The 23,690-nt window shown below is 47.2% G+C and overlaps 1 protein-coding gene and 1 long non-coding RNA gene across 4 annotated transcripts; one reads left to right on the forward strand and one right to left on the reverse strand.

Moving 5' to 3' along the window:
• Positions 1–10,818: 10,818 nt before the first annotated feature.
• On the reverse strand, positions 10,819–16,487 carry MCL1 (MCL1 apoptosis regulator, BCL2 family member). 3 transcript variants are annotated; one of them, XM_063626140.1, is made up of 4 exons: positions 15,716–15,968; positions 15,136–15,256; positions 14,538–14,785; positions 10,819–13,776 (listed from the first exon to the last, which is right to left on the reverse strand). In XM_063626140.1, exons 1-4 carry the CDS (start codon positions 15,821–15,823, stop codon positions 13,660–13,662), a joined length of 594 nt encoding a protein of 197 aa, XP_063482210.1. In that variant the 5' UTR covers positions 15,824–15,968; the 3' UTR covers positions 10,819–13,659. The 3 variants fall into 3 exon arrangements, with proteins under 3 accessions (XP_063482210.1, XP_063482208.1, XP_063482209.1); XM_063626138.1 differs by having other exon boundaries at positions 15,136–16,487; XM_063626139.1 differs by lacking the exon at positions 14,538–14,785 and having other exon boundaries at positions 15,136–15,985.
• Positions 16,174–18,727, forward strand: LOC134734287 (uncharacterized). Its single transcript, XR_010117563.1, has 3 exons — positions 16,174–16,296; positions 16,620–17,493; positions 18,116–18,727. It is a non-coding gene; the product is annotated as an uncharacterized lncRNA (long non-coding RNA).
• Positions 18,728–23,690: the final 4,963 nt, after the last annotated feature.

Genomic DNA, 23,690 nt, shown 5'->3' on the forward strand with positions numbered 1-23,690 from the left:
ACAGGCATGAGCCACTGTGCCTGGCCCATTTTTTTCAACCATTTAAAAATACCAAAATGATTCTTAGGTTGTGGGCCATACAAAAACAGGCAGCAGGGCAAATTTGGCAGGGAGGTGGTTTCTGACCCTGGGGATTTTTCCTAACTGGTGACTCCTGCTCTGCCTAGCCATAGAAAGTCCTGTTTGTGTCTCTTCCGGGCCTCAAAATACAGCTGTAGAACCTTTTAATTCAACATACTCTACTGATGCCTGGTTCTTAATTGCTTCTCCTAGGGAACTTAAGGACTTGAAAATGGTTAATAGAGTAAACCCTTAAGGGACAGTCCTGAAACTCCTTCTATTTGTATAGTGCTTTAAGATAAAAGCACAAAGCACATGTATCAATAGTCTCTCTTTAAATCTTTGCAGTAATAAGATAGCTGACAGTATCTTTAAGTCCTGTTTATAGGGGAGAAAATTAAGGCTTCAGATCCAGTTTCTTCACTTTTTTTTTTTTTAGATGGAGTTTTGCTCTTGTTGCCCAGGCTGGAGTGCAATGGTGTGATCTCGGCTCACTGCAACCTCTGCCTCCCAGGTTCAAGCGATTCTCCTCACTCAGCCTCCCAAGTAGCTAGGACTACAGGCATGTGTCACCACGCCCAGCTAATGTTGTTATGAGACAGGGTTTCACCATGTTGGTCAGGGTGGTCTCGAACTCCTGACCTCAGCTGATCCACTCACCTCGGCCTCCCGAAGTGTTGGGATTACAGGCACCACGCCTGGCCAAAAACACTTTTAAAAATTTATTTTTGGCTAGACATGGTGGCTCACGCCTGTAACCCCAGCACTTTGAGAGGCCAAGGCAGGGAGATCACCTAAGTCCAGGAGTTGAAGACCAACCTGGGCAACACAGTGAGATCCTGTTTCCATTCATGTAAAAATAAAAGAATTTTTAAAAATTATATGTATATTTTTAAGAGACAGGGTCTCACTATGTTGCCTAGGCTAGACTTGAACTCCTAGGCTCAAGCAATCCTCCTGCCTCAGCTTCTTGAATAGCTGGGTCTATGGGGTGCCTGGCTTCCTTCTTTTCTTTTCTTTTCTTTTTTTTTTTTTTTTTTTTTTTTTTTTGAGACAGGGTTTTGCTGTGTCATCAGGCTGAAATGCAGTGGCACAATCACAGCTCACTGCAGCCTCAACTTCCTGGGCTCAAGTGATCCTGCCTCAGTCTCCCTAGTAGCTACGACTACTGGCCATGAGCCTTCTATTATTCAGTTTCATTCACATGGGACATCTTGTTATCAAAATAATTTTGGCCTCAATGATCCAAACCTTGAATAGTTGTTTTTTTTGTTTGTTTTTTTTTTTTTTTGGAGACAGAGTCTCGCTTGGTCACCCAGGCTGGAGTGCAGTGGTGCAATTTCGGCTCACTGCAACTTCCTGGCTTCAGGTGATTCTCCTGCCTCAGCCTCCTGAGTAGCTGGGACTACAGGCACGCATCATCATGCCTGGCTAATTTTTGTATTTTTAATAGAGAAGGGGTTTCGCCATGTTGGCCAGGCTGGTCTTGAGCTCCTGGCCTCAAGTGATCTGCCTGCCTTGGCCTCCCAAAGTGCTGGGATTACAGGCATGAGCCACTGTGCCCAGCCCAAACGTTGAATAGTTTTAAGGTTTTTTTTCAAATGTCTTTCAGGACTTTTCAGCTAAAGTTCTATTTAAACTTTTTCAAACTTTCAAGACATTAGAAATGCTTTCAAATTCATGATAGTTATGTGTTATTTATACCCAATCCAGACTTATTTAGACCAAAGAGCCTTTTTTTTCCTACCAGTGCTTTCCAATTTTTATCTTAAGAGGCAGGGTCTTGCTATGTTGCCCATGCTGGAGGGCGATGGCTATTCACAGGTGCAATTCTACTACTGATGAGCACAGAGTTTTGACCAGCTCTATTTCCAACCTAGGCAGGTTCACCCCTCCTTAGGCAACCTGGTGGTCCCCCACTCCCAGGAAGTCACCATATTGATGCGGAACTTAGTGTGAACACCAGATCAACATAGCACACTATAGCCCTGAACTCCAGGGCTCAAGTCATTCTTCTGCCTTAGCCTCCAGAATATCTGGGACTACAGGCGCGTGCAACTGCGCCTAGCCAATTTTCCTGGGTCCAGGAGATGACAGTATTCCTGGTCTTTGTTTAAGGTACACTGTCTTGCAAACATAGGCTTATGTATAATGGTAAGCCACAAGCATTTACTAATTTTTTTTTTTGAGACATAGTCTCACTGGCCCAGGCTGGAGTGCAGCGGCACAATCTAGGCTCACTGCAACCTCTGCATCCCAGGTTCAAGCAGTTCTCATGCCTCAGCCTCCTAAGTAGCTGGGACCACAGGTGCACACCACCACACCCATTTTTAGTAGAGACAGAGTTTTGCCATGTTGGTCAGTCTGGTCTCAAACTCTTGACCTCAGGTGATCCACCCGCCTCGGCCTCTCAAAGTGCTGGGATTACAGGCATGAGCCACCGCGACTGGTCAAATTTTTCTTTCATACATTAGCACTGATATATCTTTCATGGTTCATGATGGGGAAGGGAAGATACAGCGACTTCCATCCTGTTTCATACCTGACCCCAACTACCCAGCTTTGAAGTGGGGCAAGGGGCAAGGAAGCAGGTAGCCCAGCACTCCTCCCCGCCATCACCAGGCTCCTCTGCAGAGCTGTTGTTCCTTAAAGCTGACAACAAGCCACCTCATTTCAAAACACACACACACACAACCTCATTTTGACACGAAGTTGTTTCCCTCTTTCTGTTTCTCTGCTTTGCCTCATGAGGGATTTCTGAGAAATGAAAAAAAGTCACCTCCCACAGCCACAGCCTGCAGTTTTGTTTTTTGGTTTTGTTTTTACAGATGAAGAAGAGGGGGGTGGAGGAAAGGAGTATACCGCTTAAGCATCTAGTATTAATCCAAAACTCTGCAAAGAGAAATGCTCTTCCCATAACCCTTCACCTGAGGTGTGTCCCACTTTCCTTAGATCTGGGCTGTCATGCAAAAGGAAATAAACAAGGTATCCTCCCCTCAGGAAAGTTCAGTAACAAAGCAGTGAAACCGAACAGCTGCTCCCTTGCAGCAGGCCAGCTGTCTCCCCTCCCCCCATTTCCACCAAGGGCTGGAGACGGTGGGAACTGCTCCAGGCAACCTAAAGGATGGCGGTGTGAGCTGAGAAAGGCAGGCCTGATAGATCTGGGCATAGGAGCTTCAGGAATAAAATGCATGTGAATGCGGTGTTTCCCAGGGAGAATTAACCGCATTCTCCCCTTCAAATTTGAATACCTGAGAGTCATAACCAGCCCAGTAGGGTAGACTATGAAATGTATAGCAAAATTTTCAAAACCAGCTCCTCCTACCAACATTTTTTAGGGCACAGAACTGAAAGCATTTTTACTGAAATCTAATCCAGGATGAAACCTAACAGTTAAACATTCTTTTCCTTCTCTGCTTCCTTGGCTCTCTATGCCAGCACACCTTGTCCCAGGCTAACTTGAGTAAACATACACATGTGACCACATGAGGGCGGGAAGAACACCAAGTGGGGGTGGTGAAATTCTGAATGGAATGCAGCCCCAGCTAGTTGGGGCCCCCGGGCTGAGACCTCTGGCACTGACAGTAGATTTATACAGGCAAAGAAGCCAAAACAATGAGCTCATGGGCAAGAATGCAGCCTGTGGGGAAGTCTGGGCAGCTGGAGCAAACTGGTTTTTTGAATCAGGATGGGAATAGCGATAGTTGAGTCTCCCACGGGAACAGGATCAGGGAGCGTGGAAGCCACCATTCAGTATCTTAGGGTTCCAGTTAAATAACTTTTGGGAGCTCTTATTAAAATTCTGTTCTGCAGACAGCATAGTGCTCTTAGGCAAAACCTTGGTTCCTTTCCCTGACTATGTAAAACCTAGAGGGTGAAGGACCAGTGAGGCTCCAGTGACCTATTTTAGGTGATGCTCTTAAAAGGGCAACTTTATTCAAACCAGGCCTGCCAATGCCAACTCCTTCAGTCTAGATCCAAAGATGGCTATGATCCTGAGATTGTGTGTTTAAGGTCACCACTTTAACATGATACAGGAAGCAATTGAGTCTTTTCTACTTCTTAAACACAGTCCAACCAGTTGTGTGTCATTTATACCCAATCCAGACTTATTTAGACCACAGAGCGCTTTTTTTCCTACCAGTGCTTTCCAATTTTTATCTTAAGAGGCAGGGTCTTGCTATGTTGCCCATGTTGGAGGGCGGTGGCTGTTCACAGGTGCAATTCTACTACTGATGAGCACAAGAGTTTTGACCAGCTCTATTTCTTGGCCGGGCGCGGTGGCTCACGCTTGTAATCCCAGCACTTTGGGAGGCCGAGGCGGGCGGATCACGAGGTCAGGAGATCGAGACCACGGTGAAACCCCGTCTCTACTAAAAGTATAAAAAAAATTAGCTGGGCGTGGTGGCGGGCGCCTGTAGTCCCAGCTACTCGGAGAGGCTGAGGCAGGAGAATGGCGTGAACCCGGGAGGCGGAGCTTGCAGTGAGCTGAGATCGCGCCACTGCACTCCAGCCTGGGCGACAGAGCGAGACTCCGTCTCAAAAAAAAAAAAAAAAAAAAAAGAGTTTTGACCAGCTCTATTTCCAACCTAGGCAGGTTCACCCCTCCTTAGGCAACCTGGTGGTCCCCCACTCCCAAGAAGTCACCATATTGATGCAGAATTTAGTGTGAACACCAGATCAACATAGCACACTATAGCCCTGAACTCCAGGGCTCAAGTGATTCTTCTGCCTTAGCCTCCAGAATATCTGGGACTATAGGTATGTACAACTGTGCCTGGCCAATTTTTTTTTTTTTTGAGATGGAGTCTCTCTCTGTCACCCAGGCTGAAGTGCAGTGGTGTGATCACGACTCAATGCAGCCTCTGCCTCCCGGGTTCAAGTGATTCTGGTGCCTCAGCCTCCGAAGTAGCTGGGACTACAGGCATAAGCCACCACGCCCGCTAATTTTTTTGTATTTTTAGTAAAGATGGGGTTTCGCCGTGTTGGCCAGGCTATTCTCGAACTCCTGACCTCAGGTGATCTGCCTGCCTTGGCCTCCCAAAGTGCTGGGATTACAGGCATGAGCCACCGCGCTTGGCTCTAATATTTTTGTATAAGGCCTGAGATGGGAAAAACTGAAGACATACAGTATTCACTGACCAAGAGCGGCGAGCGAAGAAAGAAGGCAGGGAAGGAAGATGGAGTAAGAAAATTACCTACACAGTCCATCCGTGCTCCTCCCATCTCCATACACCCAGTGGGTCTTTCCCAATTCCATGCTTTGGTGCGTGTTTCTTACTCATCTTTTTTTTTTTTGAGTCTCGTTCTGTTGCCCAGGCTGGAGTGCAGTGGCACGATTTCGGATCACTGCAGCCTCCACCTCCCGGGCTCAAATGATTCTCCGGCCTCAGCCCCCCAAGCAGCTAGGATTACAGGTGTGCACCATCACGCTCATCAAATTTTTGTATTTTTAGTAGAGACAGGGTTTTGCCATGTTGGCCACACTGGTGACCTCGGGTGATCTACCCACCTCAGCCTCTCCAAGTGCTGGGATTATAGGTATGAGCCACCGCACCCAGCCTCATTACTCATCTTTTAAAGTCCAACCTCACATTTTTTTTTTTTTGAGATGGAGTCTCGCTCTGTTGCCCAGGCTGCAGTGCAGTGGCGCGATCTCGGCTCACTGCAAGCTCCACCTCCTGAGTTCATGCCATTCTCCTGCCTCAGCCTCCCGAGTAGCTGGGACTACAGGCGCCCGCCACCATGCCCGGCTAATTTTTTTATATTTTTAGTAGAGATGGGGTTTTACCATGTTAGCCAGGATGGTCTCGATCTCCTGACCTCGTGATCTGCCTGCCTCAGCCTCCCAAAGTGCTGGAATTACAGGCTTGAGCCACTGAGCCCGGCCAACCTCACATTTCTTATGAAGCCTTCTTTACCACCCTCTATGTCTGGAAGTTGTCACTCTGCTTTTTCCCAACCCTATAATGCTTTGTACAGTGCCTTCTAATTATTTCTGTCCATGTCTATCACTCTTACTAGATTGTAAACTTTGTGTGTGTGTGTGTGTGTTTCTTTTTTTTTTTTAAGACAGGGTCTCACTCTGTTGCCTGGGCTGGAGTGCAGTGGCACAATTTCAGCTCACTGCAACCTCGACTTCGTAAGCTCAAGAGCTTTTCCCACCTCAGCCTCCCCAGTAGCTCGGACCACAGGCACGTGCCAAGCTAATTTTTTTTATGTTTTATAGAGATGGAGTTTCACCATGTTGCCCAGGCTGGTCTCAAACTCCTGGGTTTAAGCAATCTGCCTGCGTTGGTCTCCCAAAGTGCTGGGATTACAGGCATGAGCCACTGCGCCCAGCTAGATCACAAACTTTAACATCTAGCCACATTTGCATTCTCATTATGGGATTCGTGATGCATAAATTCTTTAGCATGCATCTCCTAAAAACAAGGTATAATACTCAAGAAATTTAACACTGATACAGTACTAACATACAATCCATAAATTTCCGCAAATGTCCCCATGTCCTTTATAGCTTTTTGACATGTGTAGTTAGTTGTCATGTTTCTTTTGAACTATTCCCCAATCTTTTTTTGAGTTTCTTTTTTTCTTTTTTTTTTTTTTTGGAGACAGAGTCTTGCTCTGTCTCCCAGGCTGGAGTGCAGGGGCCCGATCTCAGCTCACTGCAATCTCCGCCTCCTGGGTTCAAGCAATTCTGCCTCAGCCTCCCAAGTAGCTGGGACTACAGGTGTCCACCACCACACCTGGCTAATTTTTGTATTTTTACTAGAGACAGAGCTTCACCATATTGGCCAGGCAGGTCTCGAACTCCCGACCTTGTGATCCGCCCGCCTCGGCCTCCCAAAGTGCTGGGATTACAGGCGTGAGCCACCGCGCCCAGCCTCTTTGAGTTTCTTAAGGGGAAGAATGATCCCTTTATAATTCCATTATCTAACAGTTCATGATATATAATAAGCAGTCTACTGTCATGTAATGGAAAAATGAAGACACTCTCAACATCTGGCTGCCTAGAGCTCCTGCTAAATAGACAAGCCTCGGCAATATAGCAAGACCCCATCTCTATGAACAAAACAAAACACAAGGCATGGTGGGGTACCTGTAGTCCCAGCTACTTTGGAGGTTGAGGTGGGAGGATTGCTTGAGCACAGGAGTTCAAGGCTGCAGTGAACCATGATAGTCCCACTGCACTGCAGCCTGGGCAATAGAGTGAGACCCCCACCTCTTAAAAAAAAAAAAATCCCAGCTTACCTCAATGTTGAAGATTTCTCATTTCCCAATGGAAAATAACTATTATTCTATGCAGGTCAAGAAGGGAACTGCAAATTAGAAAAACCAAGTATAGTATGGGAACAAAAGCTTGCTACGTATATCCTTTTTCTACTTCCCAAGAATTACTAGTAAAGGACACCAAATTTTCAGAAGTTTTTTGTTTTTTTTTTTTTTGAGATGGAGTCTCACTCTGTCGCCAGGCTGGAGTGCAGTGGCGTGATTTCGGCTCGCTGCAATCTGGGACTACAGGCGCGTGACCCCATCCCCGGCTAATTTTTGTATTTTTAGTAGAGACGGGGTTTCACCATGTTGGCCAAGCTGGTCTCGAATTCCTGACTTCGGGTGATCTGCCCACCTCGGCCTCCCAAAGTGCTGGAATTACAGGCATAAGCCACTGGGCCCTTTTTTTTTTTTTTTTTGAGAGGAATTCTCGCTCTGTCACCCAGGCTGGAGTACAGTGGCATGATCTTGGCTCACTACAACCTCCACCTCCTGGGTTCAAGCGATTCTCCTGCCTCAGCCTCCTGAATAGCTGGGACTACTGGTGCCCGCCACCCTGGCTAATATTTCTGTGTATTTAGTAGAGATGGGGTTTCACTGTGTTGGCCAGGCTGGTCTCGAACTTCTGACCTCAAGTGATCAGCCCGCCTTGGCCTCCCAAAGTGCTGGGATTACAGGTGTGAGCCACTGAGGTATTTCTTTTCTTTCTTTATTTTGTTTGAGACAGAGTCTCACACTGTCACCCGGGCTGAAGTGCAGTGGCACGATCTTGGCTCACTGCAACCTCCACCTCCGGGGTTCCTCCCGGGTTCACGTGGTTCTCCTGCCTCAGCCTCCCAAGTAGCTGGGATTACAGGCACCCGCCACCATGCCTGGTTAATTTTTTTTTTTCTTTGAGACGGAGTTTTGCTCTGTCGCCCAGGCTGGAGTGCAGTGCCGCAATCTCAGCTCACTGCAAGCTCCGCCTCCCCGGTTCACGCCATTCTCCTGCCTCAGCCTCTCTGAGTAGCTGGGACTACAGGCGCCCGCCACCACGCCCGGCTAATTTTTTGCATTTTTAGTAGAGACGGGGTTTCACCGTGGTCTCGATCTCCTGACCTCGTGATCCGCCCGCCTAGGCCTCCCAAAGTGCTGGGATTACAAGCGTGAGCCACCGCGCCCGGCATACAATTTTTTTTTATTTTTAGTAGAGATGGAGTTTCACTATATTGGCCAGACTGGCCTCAAACTCCTGACCTCGTGGTCCCTCCGCCTCGGCCTCCCAAAGTGCTGGGATTACAGGCATGAGTCACCGCGCCCAGACCGAAGAGCTCTAGGAGTGAAATGGCGTGATCTCAGCTCACTGCAACCTCCGCCTCCCGGGTTCAAGCGATTCTCCTGCCTCAGGCTCCCGAGTAGCTGGGACTACAGGTGCCCGCCACCACGCCCAGGTGATTTTTATATTTTTTATATAGAGACGGGGTTTCACTATGTTGGCCAGGATGGTCTCAATCTCTTGACTTCATGATCCGCCCGCCTCAGCCTCCCTAAGTGCTGAGATTACAGGCCTGAGCCACCGCACCAGGCCCTGAGAGCTGTTTCTTAATCGGCCTGGAGGAAAATCCCCAGCCCCCAACTTTCCACATACTTCACATAGGTAAGATAACACTGTAACAACTTTGAAACTAAGAGGGAGAGAATTAAATTTTCAAATTTGAAATTGATAAGCCTTTGAAGAGTGGCAGCGTTCTAGAAACAAAGTTCCATAATGATTGAACAAGTGAAGCAACAAACTAGGATAGACTCAACTGACCATCTGAACTCCAGGAATTAATAGCCAGTGCTTTGGGCATCTGGCTGGAGCCATGCTACACACCAGTTGTACAAGTTATTTCATTTTAATTTTGTAAAAATCCTTCAGCTGTCACAACTGTTTTAAATAAAAATTTTGTGAAAGAAAACAGTATGAAGACCTTGCTCTAGATACAGAACAGGAACTGAGAAAGTCTTGTTGTGTAAAATAAAGCAAAGTGTTGATTATTCCGACTAGTGATTAAGGTTACCCAGTTACTATTAAATCCGAGCTTTTAAGGTGCTGAGCAAAGGAACACTACCAGAAACGGCTTCACATCATAGCATGTCAACGGGAGCAATAACACTAACTTAACTCAGGCCAAGACTTGGGCTTGGGTCCTCTGTGGGCGCTACTCTCCTACCACACACCTTTGCTTGGGAGTGCACTTACACAGCTTTCTTTGTAATGATACAAAAAGTTGCTGCCTTCTGGTAGTTAGGCTCCAGAAAGGGGCTTCCAAACAAAAATGCACTTTTAAACAGAAATGCAACTGACTGCAGGGAGGCACAGAATCCTGACTGCCTGATTAGCATATGGTGCTCAGGGCTTAAAACCAAGTATGCAAACCTCACATTTGCACATTTCCATGGTGATTCAGCTTGCTTTCAAGGTAGCTGAAAATAAAGGCAGGATAGCGATTTTTGAAATTGACTGGCTTCTTTTTACCTCCTTTTGGAAAATGGAAGGGTAAAAGCACTGCTGCCAAGAACTTCATCAAAACTCTTTAATTTTAGGTATTATTTAGGTGTTATGATAGAGTAACTGCTGTACAGTACCCTCTTACCTCAAGATCAAGGCTGGGCGCCAGTAGCTCAGGTCTGTAATCCCAGCACTTCGGCTGAGGCAGGTGGATCACTGAGGTCGGGAGTTTGAGACCAGCCTGACCAACATGGCAAAACCACGTCTCTACTAAAAATACAAAAATTAGCCAGGCATGGTGGCGGGCACCTGTAATCCCAGCTACTCGGGAGGCTGAGGCTGCAGTGAGCCGAGACTGCACCACTGCACTCTAGCCTGGGCGATGCTCCTCAAAACAAAACATACCAACACTTGGTGATTCAAAAATCAAGACAGAGGCTGGGCGCGATGGCTCACGTCTGTAATCCCAGCAAATGGGAGGCAGAGGTGGGCAGATTACCTGAGGTCGGGAGTTCGAGACCAGCCTGACCAACACGGAGAAACCCCATCCCTACTAAAAATACAAAATTAGTTGGGTGTGGTGGCACGTGCCTGTAATCCCAGCTACTCAGGAGGCTGAGGCAGGAGAATCGTTTGAACCCAGGAGGCAGAGGTTGCGGTGAGCCGAGATCGTGCCATTGCACTCCAGCCTGAACAAGAGCAAAACTCCGTCTCAAAAAAATAATAATAAATAAATCGAGACAGAGATTTTGATTGTAAGGAGGTTTTTGATTTTTTTTACTTGGAGGTTTAGGAACTCCAAGTACAGCAGTAATATATTTAATTAAAAACCCAACACCTCTAATCTGAATTGAAGAAAGGAATTGTCCTTTAAGGCAAATCAGTTTTGTGAGGCTTTTGCTTTGAATTCACCTATACATATTTGCTCAGCTGACTTCTCTAAAAGGTTTGCCTAAGAGAGGGAAGGAAAAAGAGGCGTCGATGAGAAAAGACCCACATCACACCCTGTATTTGAATAAAAGATTTATTTTTTCTTCTCAGGAAAAACAGGAAGTTAGGGAAACACACTACATTTGACAACCAACATTAATTTGTAGTTGGTCCTAACCCTTCCTGGCGCAGCTATCAAAAGTACTAGCTGTTTAACCAGAACCAAGGTGTTCACCCCCCACAGAATGTACATGAACACTAGAGGACTGCATGTTTTTCCCTGAGAGAAGCGTAAGACAAACAGAAGTCAAAAAGTAGTCACTGAGAGCGCCATCCTTCTAAGCAACTCCTCCCTTTCCCTTTTGGAGGATTTGCCCGAACTATGTAGCTAGCCAGCACTTAGACCACCTGCCTCCTCCTCTCCCTATAAACCCACCACTCCCCTCCTCCTTTCCCAAACCACTTGGGGTGCCCTAAGCCCTCACTGCCCCAAGCCCAAAATATCAACTAAGATCCTTGTCTGTATTTCCACAGTCATACCTAATGAATTGGGAAGTGGGGCCCCTAAAAACCAATTCACATCTATGCACTTGTTTCCACTGGATTTGGGAGACAGGCTTTTTTAGTTACCGTAACCAGATCTTAAGATTAATTAAAAACTACATAAAGTGCTTTTAGGTCCTTAGAAATACATGATATAAATAAGTGGCTTATGATCAAGAACGATAAATACATTAAGTAAAAACAGCTCTAGCAAAGATGACCTTATGGCTCTGAGATGGGCAGGCAGGGCAATTCTTCCCCATTACATTCTTAGTCATCTTATTCATACCTATTTTTAAATGGAGTCCACAGACTAAAGGTCATGTTCCGAGACTAAAGCTTTCAAATGACCCTAGTTCCAATATAGACACTTTCTTCAGTTTATCAGTAGCTTTTAAACTTTGAGGTTTAACACAGCTCACCTCTTTCTGTAAATTTAAGTGAGCATACTCATATACAAAGGAAACTTTAGAGAAAACCTCATAAAATGTTCCTTCCTCTGAAAATTCCTGAAGGGACTTTTGACACATTTCCCCCAAAGACAGGATAAAACAATAGTTGAAAAGATACCAGTCCAAGGAAAAGGGACTTCCTCCCACCTCTCAATGACTGTTAGTGTCACAGCACCCACGGTTATTACCATCTGCTAACAGGATAAAGTTCGTGAAAGATGAAAGGTCTGTGGACTCCTAGTGGGGAGGGAGGGTCACTCAGGTTTCCAGCAGGGGTTTCACAGTGCCAAAATCTAAAAGGGCTAGAAAGAGTTCAGGGATGGCAGGGGAAAGCTGTAGAAATTGATATAAATATCTGTAGAGGGAGCAGAACAAGCAGCAATTTCAAGGAAGGACAGGAAATAAAAGGTAAGTCTGACAGAACAAACATCAAGACTGAAATCCAAAGATGCCAATGCAAAAATTTCAAACAAGGTTTGGGAATCATTAATAGAAACAAAACAGTAAGTATTTGTTTTATTGACATACTAGGCTTAGACCTGTGTGTGTAACAAGCAAGCCTAATAATAGCACCATGGTTAGACTAGCCTGCTTTTCCAAGCCATCATTTTACAATTTATTACGCAAACAAGGGATCAAATGTCTCTCCATCCACCTGATGTGATCTTTTTATATGCACACAGCTAATGAGTTCCATTCGGAACAGCTGAAAATCTTCCAGTAAAAGATTTAAAGATGAGCTTATGAATTCAGTTTAAATTTCACCAGTTAAATTAGGTCAAATGGAAGGAACTCAAATGAGTATTGCCCAATCAGAGCCCATTATTTGTAAGTCATCAGTAACCTTAAAACTCCACTTAGACCTAATTATTGAAAACTTGCATAAAATGAAGTGAAAGAATTTCCATTCATCAACCTCTCAATCCCAGGTTTTCAAAGAAAAACCTATCTAAGGAATACTTACCAAAATCAGTTAAGAAAATTTAAACCTGCATAGTTTATCAATCAGATTTGTTCCACTACAACCAGTCTGCATACAGTTACACATCAATTCGTTCTGTATACACTCTAGAACTGAACAGAACAAAGTTTAGCATAGAAAAGCTGTAAGAAACAGTTCCTAATTACGGAAGTTGCAAAGTTCAAAAGGGTATGAAAAAAACTAATGTAAATTCGATACTCCCTTCGTTTCAAAGAAATAGACTTTCTGTAAAAATATATACAATTTTTACAAATACATTTACAAGTTGTTTGTCTTTAAGAATTGAGGATATCCATATTCATAACTAATTACTGAGCCTTCCGTCAAGTATTATTGGCCATAAACTAGGCTAATAAAGTAAGAATCATGGAAACCAAGCCAAAGTATAACAGGTATAAAAGTCCTGAACACTTGGACTTTCTATTTCAAGAAGTATACTGGGAAAGCTAATTTATAGAGAAGAAAAGCTTCCCTTGTACAGTACTGAGGCTTACGCTCATAGTTCTGTTACTTGTAGCTTTTACACAGGTCATTGGGTCACTGGCATTGTTAGTGCTTAACACTACAGGAAATTAATGAATTCGGCGGGTAATCAATTCTATGACTTGCCTGGCTACTGGCCACTTTCCTGTTCTCAACAAGGAAATTAAGTCTTTCCACCCTACCATCTTCACTAAATCTAAAAGTCCTTCTCCATAGCTTCCCAAAGTTTGTTTGTTGCTGAAACTGAACTTTGCTTCTTTCAGACAGTGACTCTTCAATCAATGGGCAGCACTTTTCCCATGTATTTATTCTTGTTAGCCATAATCCTCTTGCCACTTGCTTTTGTGGCTAGGTTGCTAGGGTGCAACTCTAGGAAGTTACAGCTTGGAGTCCAGCTGCATAAACTGGTTTTGGTGGTGGTGGTGGTTGGTTAAAAGTCAACTATTGCACTTACAGTAAGGCTATCTTATTAGATATGCCAAACCAGCTCCTACTCCAGCAACACCTGCAAAAGCCAGCAGCACATTTCTGATGCCACCTTCTAGGTCCTCTACATGGAAGAACTCCACAAACCCATCCTAGAAAACAAAAAAGAAAAGCACATTTTCAAGTATGGGTTTCTGCTCTCTTAACAACACTACTATCCAGAGACAAGGTAAATTAAAATATCTGAGGTTTCCCCCTAAAACAATAGTAAACCAATTATTATTCACCCGGAGGCAAAAAAAAAAAAAAAAAGAAAAGAAGTTCTTCAGTTTCTTAAGCTGGCACCCATGATAGTTAAACTTCATTTTACAGTACTATCTTGGTCTTATTAGGATTTATCCTAACAAAGGGACTTGCAGAGTTCCCATAAGGTAAAAGACGAAAACGCTTATTCTCAAATCTCCACCAGCTAATATTTCAGTAACACCTCAACTGCTCAGATCAGTTTTTCTCAACGTAGTTAAGTACATCCTGCATCAGATCTGGGTTTCTGTTTAAAACGCAGGCTCCACCCCATATCTTCTCAAAACAGGGAGCGCCTTAGGAATGTATTTCAGCTATCCTCCCTGGTGACTTATTTCTTCATGGTTTGAATCCACTGAAAAGTATTCAACTGAATTGGAACAAAAAATAGCCTAGAGAAAACCAAGATTTTTGATACAATTCAAGACCGCCATACCACTATCTCTAAGGATCCACTACTTAAATCAACCTCCAATAAACAATGGTCCTTTAGTTAGAGCCTGCAAACAGCCGTGCGTCATAAAAACCTTTAGATATCCCCACCTCTCTAAAAAAAATCCTTCATTCTACTTCCACTCCAAGGCCCCTTTCATCCTTAAGGCAAACTTACCCAGCCTCTTTGTTTAACTAGCCAGTCCCGTTTTGTCCTTACGAGAACGTCTGTGATACTTTCTGCTAATGGTTCGATGCAGCTTTCTTGGTTTATGGTCTTCAAGTGTTTAGCCACAAAGGCACCAAAAGAAATGAGAGTCACAATCCTGCCCCAGTTTGTTACGCCGTCGCTGAAAACATGGACCATCACTCGAGACAACGATTTGACATCGTCTTCGTTTTTGATGTCCAGTTTCCGAAGCATGCCTGGGGAAGAAAAGCATGCAGGTCCTCACGGCCTCCTTTGTCTAAACCGGCGCAAGATTCGCCTGCCCACCCGCGGCGGGAAAGTCGCTACTGGGATTTATAGAACTCAGGTCGACCCCACTTGAAATTGACATCCCACCCTTTCCGGTCTTTGAACAAGAGCTGCCATTTCCAGAAGAATCAAGATGGGCGGAAACAATGACTTAAGGCCAGAATATTCTGGTTTCAGAAATAGGATGAGACACGTTTCAACACTGACTCGTTTCGGTTTCCACCCACCCTTGGCGGGTGAGTCCGGGGAGAGATGGAAAAAAGGGAGTGAGGCCTTGGCGATTAACGAACCCCCTTACCTTGGAAGGCCGTCTCGTGGTTGCGCTGCACGCCATCCCCAACCCGTCGTAAGGTCTCCAGCGCCTTCCTGCTGGTGGCCCCAGACCTGCCCATTGGCTTTGTGTCCTTGGCGCCGGTGGCCTGCTCCCGAAGGTACCGAGAGATGATCTCCAGCGACTGCCGGTACAACTCGTCCTCCTCCTCCTCTGCTGGCGGCGGCGTCGAGGGTAGTGACCCGTCCGTACTGGTGTTATTACCAGATTCCCCGACCAACTCCAGCAGGGGCAGGACAGCCGGCCGCTTCCCGAGAGGCTCCGGCTCGTACCCGTCCAGCTCCTCTTCGGGCGACATGATGGCGTCGGCGGCCGGGGCTTCCATCTCCTCAAGCGGCGCCGCGCGGCGGGTGGGGGCGAAGAAAAGCAGCCTCGCGGGGGTCGCAGTGACGTCGGAGACCTCGGCGCCAATGGGCGGCGGCCGCGCGACCCTCCGGGAGTCTGGTGTGAGGGCTGACGGGGGGCTTGCGCCAGCGCTTCCGCCAATCACCGCGCCGGCCTCCCCTCCCCCTATCTCTCGCCGGGCCGAGGCCTCCTTCTCCGTAGCCAAAAGCCGCCCTCCCGGAGGGGTGGCGCCGCCGCTGCCGGCACCCAAGCCGGCCCCCCCACAGTAGAGGTTGAGTCCGATTACCGCGTTTCTTCTGAGGCCAAACATCGCCAGTCGCCGCCGCCGCCTGGCTAAGAAAACTGGGGAAGACCCCGACTCCTTACTGGAAGGAAGCGGAAGTGAGAAGTGGCGAGCAGCTCCTTTATCACGGTTTTAGGGCGGCCAGTGCTACGGGGTGGCGTCAGCGAACTCTTATTTTTTAAAAAAAGTATTCCCATAAAAGGGTAAAGGGGCGGCAGCTTCCGGAGGGTTGCGCACGGCACCTACCGGCTGCCCGGCCGGGCCGGGGGCGGGGCCGGGGACTGAGCGGGGCCTTCCGGTCTTCGGAGGCTCTGGGTGCCGGTTACGTAAACGGCGGCTTCGAGCGCCTGGGGTGCTGGGCTCGAGCTCTTTCCATGAGCACCTCGGGCCTTCTCGTGGCTACCTGTATGCTTCCCTGAGACCTGATTTGCGAGCCCTTTTTGCTGGTTTTCGCCAGAGGTTTTTTACCAAATCAAAATTTCAACCATTGGCTGGGCGCGGTGGCTCAAGCTTGTAATCCCAGCACTTTGGGAGGCCGAGGCGGGCGGATCACAAGGTCAGAAGATCGAGACCATCCTGGCTAACACGGTGAAACCCCGTCTCTACTAAAAATACAAAAAAAAAAAAAAATTAGCCGGGCGTGGTGGCGGACGCCTGTAGTCCCAGCTACTCGGGAGGCTGAGGCAGGAGAATGGCGTGAACCCGGGAGGCGGAGCTTGCAGTGAGCCGAGATTGCGCCACTGCACTCCAGCCTGGGGGACAGAGCAAGACTCCGTATCAAAAAAAAAAAAAAAAAAAAAATTTCAACTATTGACTAACACAGGGGTTGAAGGAAGAGGACGGGGAAGTTCAATGATGGATGGGAACAACAGTCTTAGATGATAGGGATAATTAAGAGGGCATAGTTGGGGACTTGTGGTTATTTTGCACAGCTCTCTACTCTCAGTCCCGTGTTTGGAAATGAGGATGCTCCATGTGCTACCCTAAAAAACCATTTATGTAAGTGGACTAAGCTAAAACTGCCACAGCTAAACTATTCCTGCCTCCCTGCTTGCTTCTCCCATCTCTGTTCCATAGTCTTTGGCGCTATTTACATATAGGCCTTAATCCGTTAGCATCTCGTCTGAGAGTCTTGACACCATTTTTGTTTGTTTTGAGACAGAGTCTAACTCTGTTTCCCAGGCTGGAGTGCAATGGGGCGATCTCGGCTCACTACAAGCTCCACCTCCCACGTTCAGAGGACTCCGTACCTCAGCCTCCCTAGTAGCTGGGATTACAGGCGTGTGCCACCACACCTGGCTAGTTTTTGTATTTTTAGTAGAGATGGGGGTTTCACGATGTTGGCCAGACTGGTCTCGAACTCGTGGCCTCAAGTGACCTGCCTGTCTTGGCCTCCCAAAGTGCTGGGATTACAGTTGTGAGCCACATAGCCCAGCTGATTATTGTATTTTTAGTAGAGATGTGGTTTCACCATGTTGGCCAGGCTGGTCTCAAACTCCTGGCCTCAGGTCATCCACCTGCCTCAGCCTCTTAAAGTGCTGGGATTACAGGCATGAGTCACCGCACCCAGCTGACACCATTTATTTTTGTACTGATAATAAGGCACATTTGACTCTAGAGGTTTGTAAAGCCCTTGAAAACAAGGATCTTGTTATATGCCATGTATGTTAGTTAACGTTAATTAAAGCAGCCTTTTTGTTAAAAGATCTGTAAAAATGGCCGGGCGCGGTGGCTCACGCTTGTAATCCCAGCACTTTGGGAGGCCGAGGCGGGCGGATCACGAGGTCAGGAGATCGAGACCACGGTGAAACCCCGTCTCTACTAAAAATACAAAAAATTAGGGCCGGGCGCGGTGGCTCACGCTTGTAATCCCAGCACTTTGGGAGGCCGAGGCGGGTGGATCACGAGGTCAGGAGATCGAGACCACAGTGAAACCCCGTCTCTACTAAAAAATACAAAAAAAATTAGCCGGGCGTGGTGGCGGGCGCCTGTAGTCCCAGCTACTCGGAGAGGCTGAGGCAGGAGAATGGCGTGAACCCGGGAGGCGGAGCTTGCAGTGAGCCGAGATCGGGCCACTGCACTCCAGCCTGGGTGATAGAGCAAGACTCCGTCTCAAAAAAAAAAAAAAAAAATACAAAAAATTAGCCGGGCGTGGTGGCGGGCGCCTGTAGTCCCAGCTACTCGGAGACGCTGAGGCAGGAGAATGGCATGAACCCGGGAGGCGGAGTTTGCAGTGAGCCGAGATGGTGCCACTGCGCTCCAGTCTGGGTGACAGAGCAAGACTCCGTCTCAAAAAAAAAAAAAAAAAAAAAAAAAAAGTATAAAAGATCTGTAAAAATAATAGCTAAAATTCAAAAGCAAGGTGCTGAGAGACAGAGGAAAGGTGAGCAAGCTCACTTTTTATTTATTTTTTTGAGATGAGGTCTTGCCCTGTCACCCACGCTGGAGTGCAGTGGCACCATCAGGGCTCATTGCTGCTTCAACCTCCTGAGCTCCTGGGCTGAAGTGATCCTCCCACCTCAGCCTCACGAGTAGCTAGGAACACAGGTGCATGCCACCATGCTTGGCTAATTTTTTTATTTCTTGTAGAGATTGGGTATCGCTATTTTGTCCAGGCTGGTCTTGAACTCCTGGACTCAGGTGATCCTCCTACCTTGGCCTCCCAAAGTGTTGGGATTACAGACTGGACTCTGTGCCTCATGCCAGTAATCCCAGCACTTTGGGAGGCTGAGGTGGGTGGATCGCTTGAGCCCAGGAGTTCGAGACCAGCCTGGGAAACATGGCGAAACCCTGTCTCTACTAAAAACACAAAAATTAGATGGGTGTGGTGGTGTGCATCTGTAATCCCAGCTACTCTGGAGGCTGAGACAGGAGAACTGCTTGAACCCAAGAGACGGAGGTTGCAGTGAGCCAAGATAGTGCCACTGCACTCCAGCCTGGGCAACAGAGCAAGACTCGGTCTCAAAAAAAAAAAAAAAATGAGGCCTGGCTCGGTGGCTCACACCTGTAATCCCAGCACTTTGGGAGGCCAAGGCGGGCGGATCATCTGAGGTCGGGAGTTTAAGACTAGCCCGACTGGGCCGGGCGCGGTGGCTCACGCCTGTAATCCCAGCACTTTGGGAGGCGGAGGCGGGCGGATCACGAGGTCAGGAGATCGAGACCACAGTGAAAACCCGTCTCTACTAAAAATACAAAAAATTAGCCGGGCTGGTGGCGGGCGCCTGTAGTCCCAGCTACTTGGAGAGGCTGAGGCAGGAGAATGGTGGGAACCCGGGGGGTGGAGCTTGCAGTGAGCCGAGATCGTGCCACTGCACTCCAGCCTGGGTGACAGAGCAAGACTCTGCCTCAAAAAAAAAAAAAAAAAAAAAGACTAGCCCGACCAACATGGAGAAACTCCATCTCTACTAAAAATACAAAATTAGCTGGGCCATGGTGGCACGTGCCTGTAATCCCAGCTACTTGGAAGGCTGAGGTGGGAGAATCGCTTGAGCCTGGGAGGCGGAGGTTGCGGTGAGCCGAGAGTGCACCATTGCACTTCAGTGTGGACAAGAGCGAAACGCCATCTCAAAAATAAATAAATAAAGTGTTGGAATTATAGGTGTGAGTCACCCTCTTGGCCAAAAGTTCCTAATTCCCAAAATGTCACAGTTTAGTACGGTGATACGGCGTCCATACCACCCATTTATGTTTTGGGCAGGACCTAGAACCATAGGGGTTTACAGTATGAGCGGCGAGGATAGAGCATTTTGTGGTTGTAGTGAATAAAAAATGGTTTCTCTATTTAAGGAACGTCTAATCTTGTACAGCAACTAATCATAATGTGAGATAGAATGTATGCTTTACACAAGGCATTAACAATTTCATTTTGGAGTTAAGAGGTTGGGAAATTCACTTTGGGCTGAGAGAGCTAGAGGAAAGTGTTATGGAGGAGGTAGCTTTGCTCTCATGCTTTATAAAGTAAAATTTTATCAGGTGGTAAAGTGGAAAGAGATTGAGGAAATAGGAAGAGCAATGATTTTTCCTTGTACAGAGGCTAAAAAAGGAAATGCACGTTTCACTTTAAAATAAATTACATTTTATTCATTATTTATTATTATTATTTTTTGAGACGGGTATCATCATGTTGCCCAGGCTGGAGTGCAGTGGCGCAGTCTCCGCTCACTGCAACCTTGACCTCCTGAGCTAAAGTGATCCTCCTACCTCACCCTCCCAAGTAGCTGGGACTGTAGGCCAGCACCACCATGCCTGGCTAATTTTTGTGTTTTTTTGTAGAGATGGGGTTTCACCATGTTGTCCAGGCCAATCTCGAACTCCTGGCCTCAAGCCATCTGCCCTCCTTGGCCTCCCAAAGTGCTAGGATTATAGGCATGAGACATTGCACCTGGCCCTATTTGTTAGGAAACAAGTCTTGGTCGGGCGCGGTGGCTCACGCCTGTAATCCCAGCACTTTGGGAGGCCGAGGTGGGCAGATCACGAGGTCAGGAGATCGAGACCATCCTGGCCAACACGGTGAAACCCCGTCTCTACTAAAAAAAAATACAAAAAATTAGCCGGGTGCCTTTAGTCTCAGCTACTCAGGAGGCTGAGGCAGGAGAATGGTGTGAATCCGGGAGGCAGAGCTTGCAGTGAGCCGAGATCGCGCCACTGCACTCCAGCCTGGGCAACAGAGCAAGACTCTGTCTCAAAAAAAAAAAAAAAAAGAAACGAAGTCTTGCTATGTTGTCCAGGATGGTCTCCAACTCCTGGCCTCAAGGGATCCTCCCACCAGAGCCTCTTGAATAGCTGGGATTACAAGCATGAGCCACCACACCCAGTTTCAAATACATTTTATTTTATTTTATTATTTTTTGAGACGGAGTCTTGCTCTGTTGCCCAGGCTGGAGTGCAGTGGCACAATCTCGGCTCACCACAACCTCCACCTCCTGGGTTCAAGTGGTTCTCCTGCCTCAGCCTCCCAAGTAGCTGGGACTACAGGTACGCACCACCATGCCTGGCTAATTTTTGTATTTTTAGTAGAGACGGGGTTTCACTATGTTAGCCAGGCTGGTCTCAAACTTCTGACCTCGTGATCCATCTGCCTTGGCCTCCGAAAGTGCTGGGATTACAGATGTGAGCCACTGTGCCCGGCCCTTTTATTTTTTTTTTTTGAGTTGGAGCCTTGCGCTGCCGTCCAGGTTGGAGTGCAATGGCGCGGTCTTGGCTCACTGCAACTTCCACCTCCCAGGTTCAAGCAATTCGGCCTCAGCCTCCTGAATAGCTGGGACTACAGGCGCATGCCATCACACCCAGCTAATTTTTTTTTTTTTTTTTTTTTTTTGAGATGGAGTCTCGCTGTGTCGCCCAGGCTGGAGTGCAGTGGCACGATCTTGGCTCACTGCAAGCTCCGCCTCCCAGGTTCACGCCATTCTCCTGCCTCAGCCTCCCAAGTAGCTGGGACTACAGGCGCCCGGCTAATTTTTTGTATTTTTAATAGAGACAGGGTTTCACCGTGTTAGCCAAGATGGTCTCGATCTCCTGACCTCATGATCTGCCCGCCTCGGCCTCCCGAAGTGCTGGGCTTACAGGCGTGAGCCACCGCGCCCGGCCTAATTTTTGTATTTTTAGTAGAGATGGGGTTTCACCATGTTGGCCAGGCTGGTCTTGAACTCCTGACCTCATGATCCACCCGCTTCAGCCTCCCAAAGTGCTGGGATTACAGTCATGAGCCACCACGCCCAGCAGAGCCAGGGTTTTGCTCTGTCAAGGCTGAAGTACTGTGGTGCAATCATGGCTCACTGCAGCACTGAACATCTGAGCACCTCAGACTCCCAAGTAGCTAGGACTACAGGCATGTACCATCACGTCCAGCTAATTTTTTAAAATTTATTTTTGGCAGAGATGGGGGTCTCAGTGTTGCCCGGGCTAGTATAAACTCCTGGAGTCAAGCCATCCTCCCGTCTCGGCCTCCCAAAGTGGGATTACAGGAGTGAGCCATTGTGCCCAGCCTGATGTCCCTTTGTATAGCAACCTCTTCACCTCCTTTTCTGTCTTGAACCCATTCCTATGAAGCTTTGATTCTCGCCACTGAAACTTGTCAAGGTTATCTATGACCTCTACATTGCCATGTTTCAGTGGTCAATTTGCAGGCCTCCTTATACTTCTCAGCAGTATTTGACTTGGTTGATCATTCTTGTGCGGAAACACTTTCTTCCTGTGCTTTTTAGGGTACCACACACTCCTGATTTTCCTTCTTCTATACTGGCTACTCTTCAATTTTATTACTCTCTCTGGTTGTCCACTTGATGAGAGCACTTAATGTACTTCTCTTTGTAACCCCAGCCATGCCTGACCCATGGCAGACACTCCAGTGTTGAATGGATGAACCTGAATGTTTACCAACATGGGATATATAGAAAAGTGAGATGGGGGCCAGGCTGAGTACGGTGGCTCATGCTTGTAATCCCAGCAGTTTGGGAGGCTGAGGTGGGCGGATCATGAGGTCAGGAGATCGAGACCATCCTGGCCAACATGGTGAAACCCCATCTCTACTAAAAATACAAAAATTAGCTGGGCATGGTGGTGCGTGCCTGTAGTCCCAGCTACTCGGGAGACTGAGGCAGGAGAATCGCTTGAACCTGGCAGGCAGAGGTTGCAGTGAACTGAGATCTCGCCACTGCACTCCAGCCTGGGGACAGAGTGAGATTCTGTCTCAAAAAAAAAAAAAAAAAAGATGGGGACATACTATTGAGGGCTTTGAAAGTCAAAGAGTTTTGAACTTCTCTAAACAATTGGGAACCACTAAGCCCTAGAGTACCATGATGCATGGTCTAATTTAGTTTCATTACTCTAATGGTGGGCTTTAGAATGGATTAAGGGAGAGAGAATTGGAGGCAAAGAAATAAATGTTGAGGCTACTGCAGTATGATAGTCACGAAATAATGTTAGGGCTGGGTGTGGTGGCTCACATCTGTAATCCCAGCACTTGGATAGGCCGAGGTGAGAGGACTGCTTGAGCCCAGGAGTTCAAGACCAACCTAGGCAACATAGCAAGGCCCCATCTCTATTAAAAAAAAAAAAAGGAAAAAAAGAAATAATGGTGACATGTAGTTGGGTGATGGCAGTAGAAATGGAAAAAAGATACATTTAGAGACACTGAGGAGCAGGATCTATAGGCCTTGATGACTAAGAAGATAACAGAGTGTAACATATCATCAGATAGCCATCATATTATACAAGATCAGCAGGCAGACCACCTTCTAGACTCTCACCCTGTGCATCAAGGAGGCAAGGAATCAGCATGATCTCTTGGGAGGGCTTGTTCTCAGGGAATTTTAATTCACTTAGGTTTCCTGGTTCTTAGTATCAGTAAGTCATAGGAACCTCTGGGTTTGTCCACACTCCCTAAGAATGTCTCTTATTCTTTTTTTTTTTTTTGAGACAGAGTCTCGCTGTTGCCCAGGCTGGAGTGCAGTGGCATGATCTCAGCTCACTGCAGGCTCCACCCCCCGGGGTTCACACCATTCTCCTGCCTCAGCCTCCCGAGTAGCTGGGACTACAGGCGCCTGCCACCTAGCCCGGCTAATTTTTTGTATTTTTAGTAGAGACAGGGTTTCACCGTGTTAGCCAGGATGGTCTCGATCTCCTGACGTCGTGATCCGCCCTCCTCAGCCTCCCAAAGTGCTGGGATTACAGGCGTGAGCCAGGGCGCCCGGCCTAAAATGTCTCTTATTCTTAAGATAAATATCTTGGCCACAGTCCTGAACCTCAAAAAAACAAACAAACAAAAAACACTGTTGGCCGGGTGCAGTGGCTCACGCCTGTAATCCCAGCACTTTGGAAGGCCGAGGTGGGCAGATCATGAGGTCAGGAGTTCAAGACCAGCCTGGCCAACGTGGCAAAACCTGTCTCTACTAAA

This window comes from Symphalangus syndactylus, chromosome 12, assembly GCF_028878055.3.
Source record: "Symphalangus syndactylus isolate Jambi chromosome 12, NHGRI_mSymSyn1-v2.1_pri, whole genome shotgun sequence".
Lineage (NCBI taxonomy): Eukaryota > Metazoa > Chordata > Mammalia > Primates > Hylobatidae > Symphalangus > Symphalangus syndactylus.

Excerpts from the sequence above, each read along its gene's own strand:
- MCL1 (XM_063626138.1), bottom strand. The coding sequence starts at position 15,823 with ATGTTTGGCCTCAGAAGAAACGCGGTAATCGGACTCAACCTCTACTGT. Across the intron at positions 14,786-15,135 it reads CCACGAGACGGCCTTCCAAG|GCATGCTTCGGAAACTGGAC; the intron begins GTAAGGGGGTTC and ends TTTCTTCCCCAG. Across the intron at positions 13,777-14,537 it reads TAGTTAAACAAAGAGGCTGG|GATGGGTTTGTGGAGTTCTT; the intron begins GTAAGTTTGCCT and ends TTTGTTTTCTAG.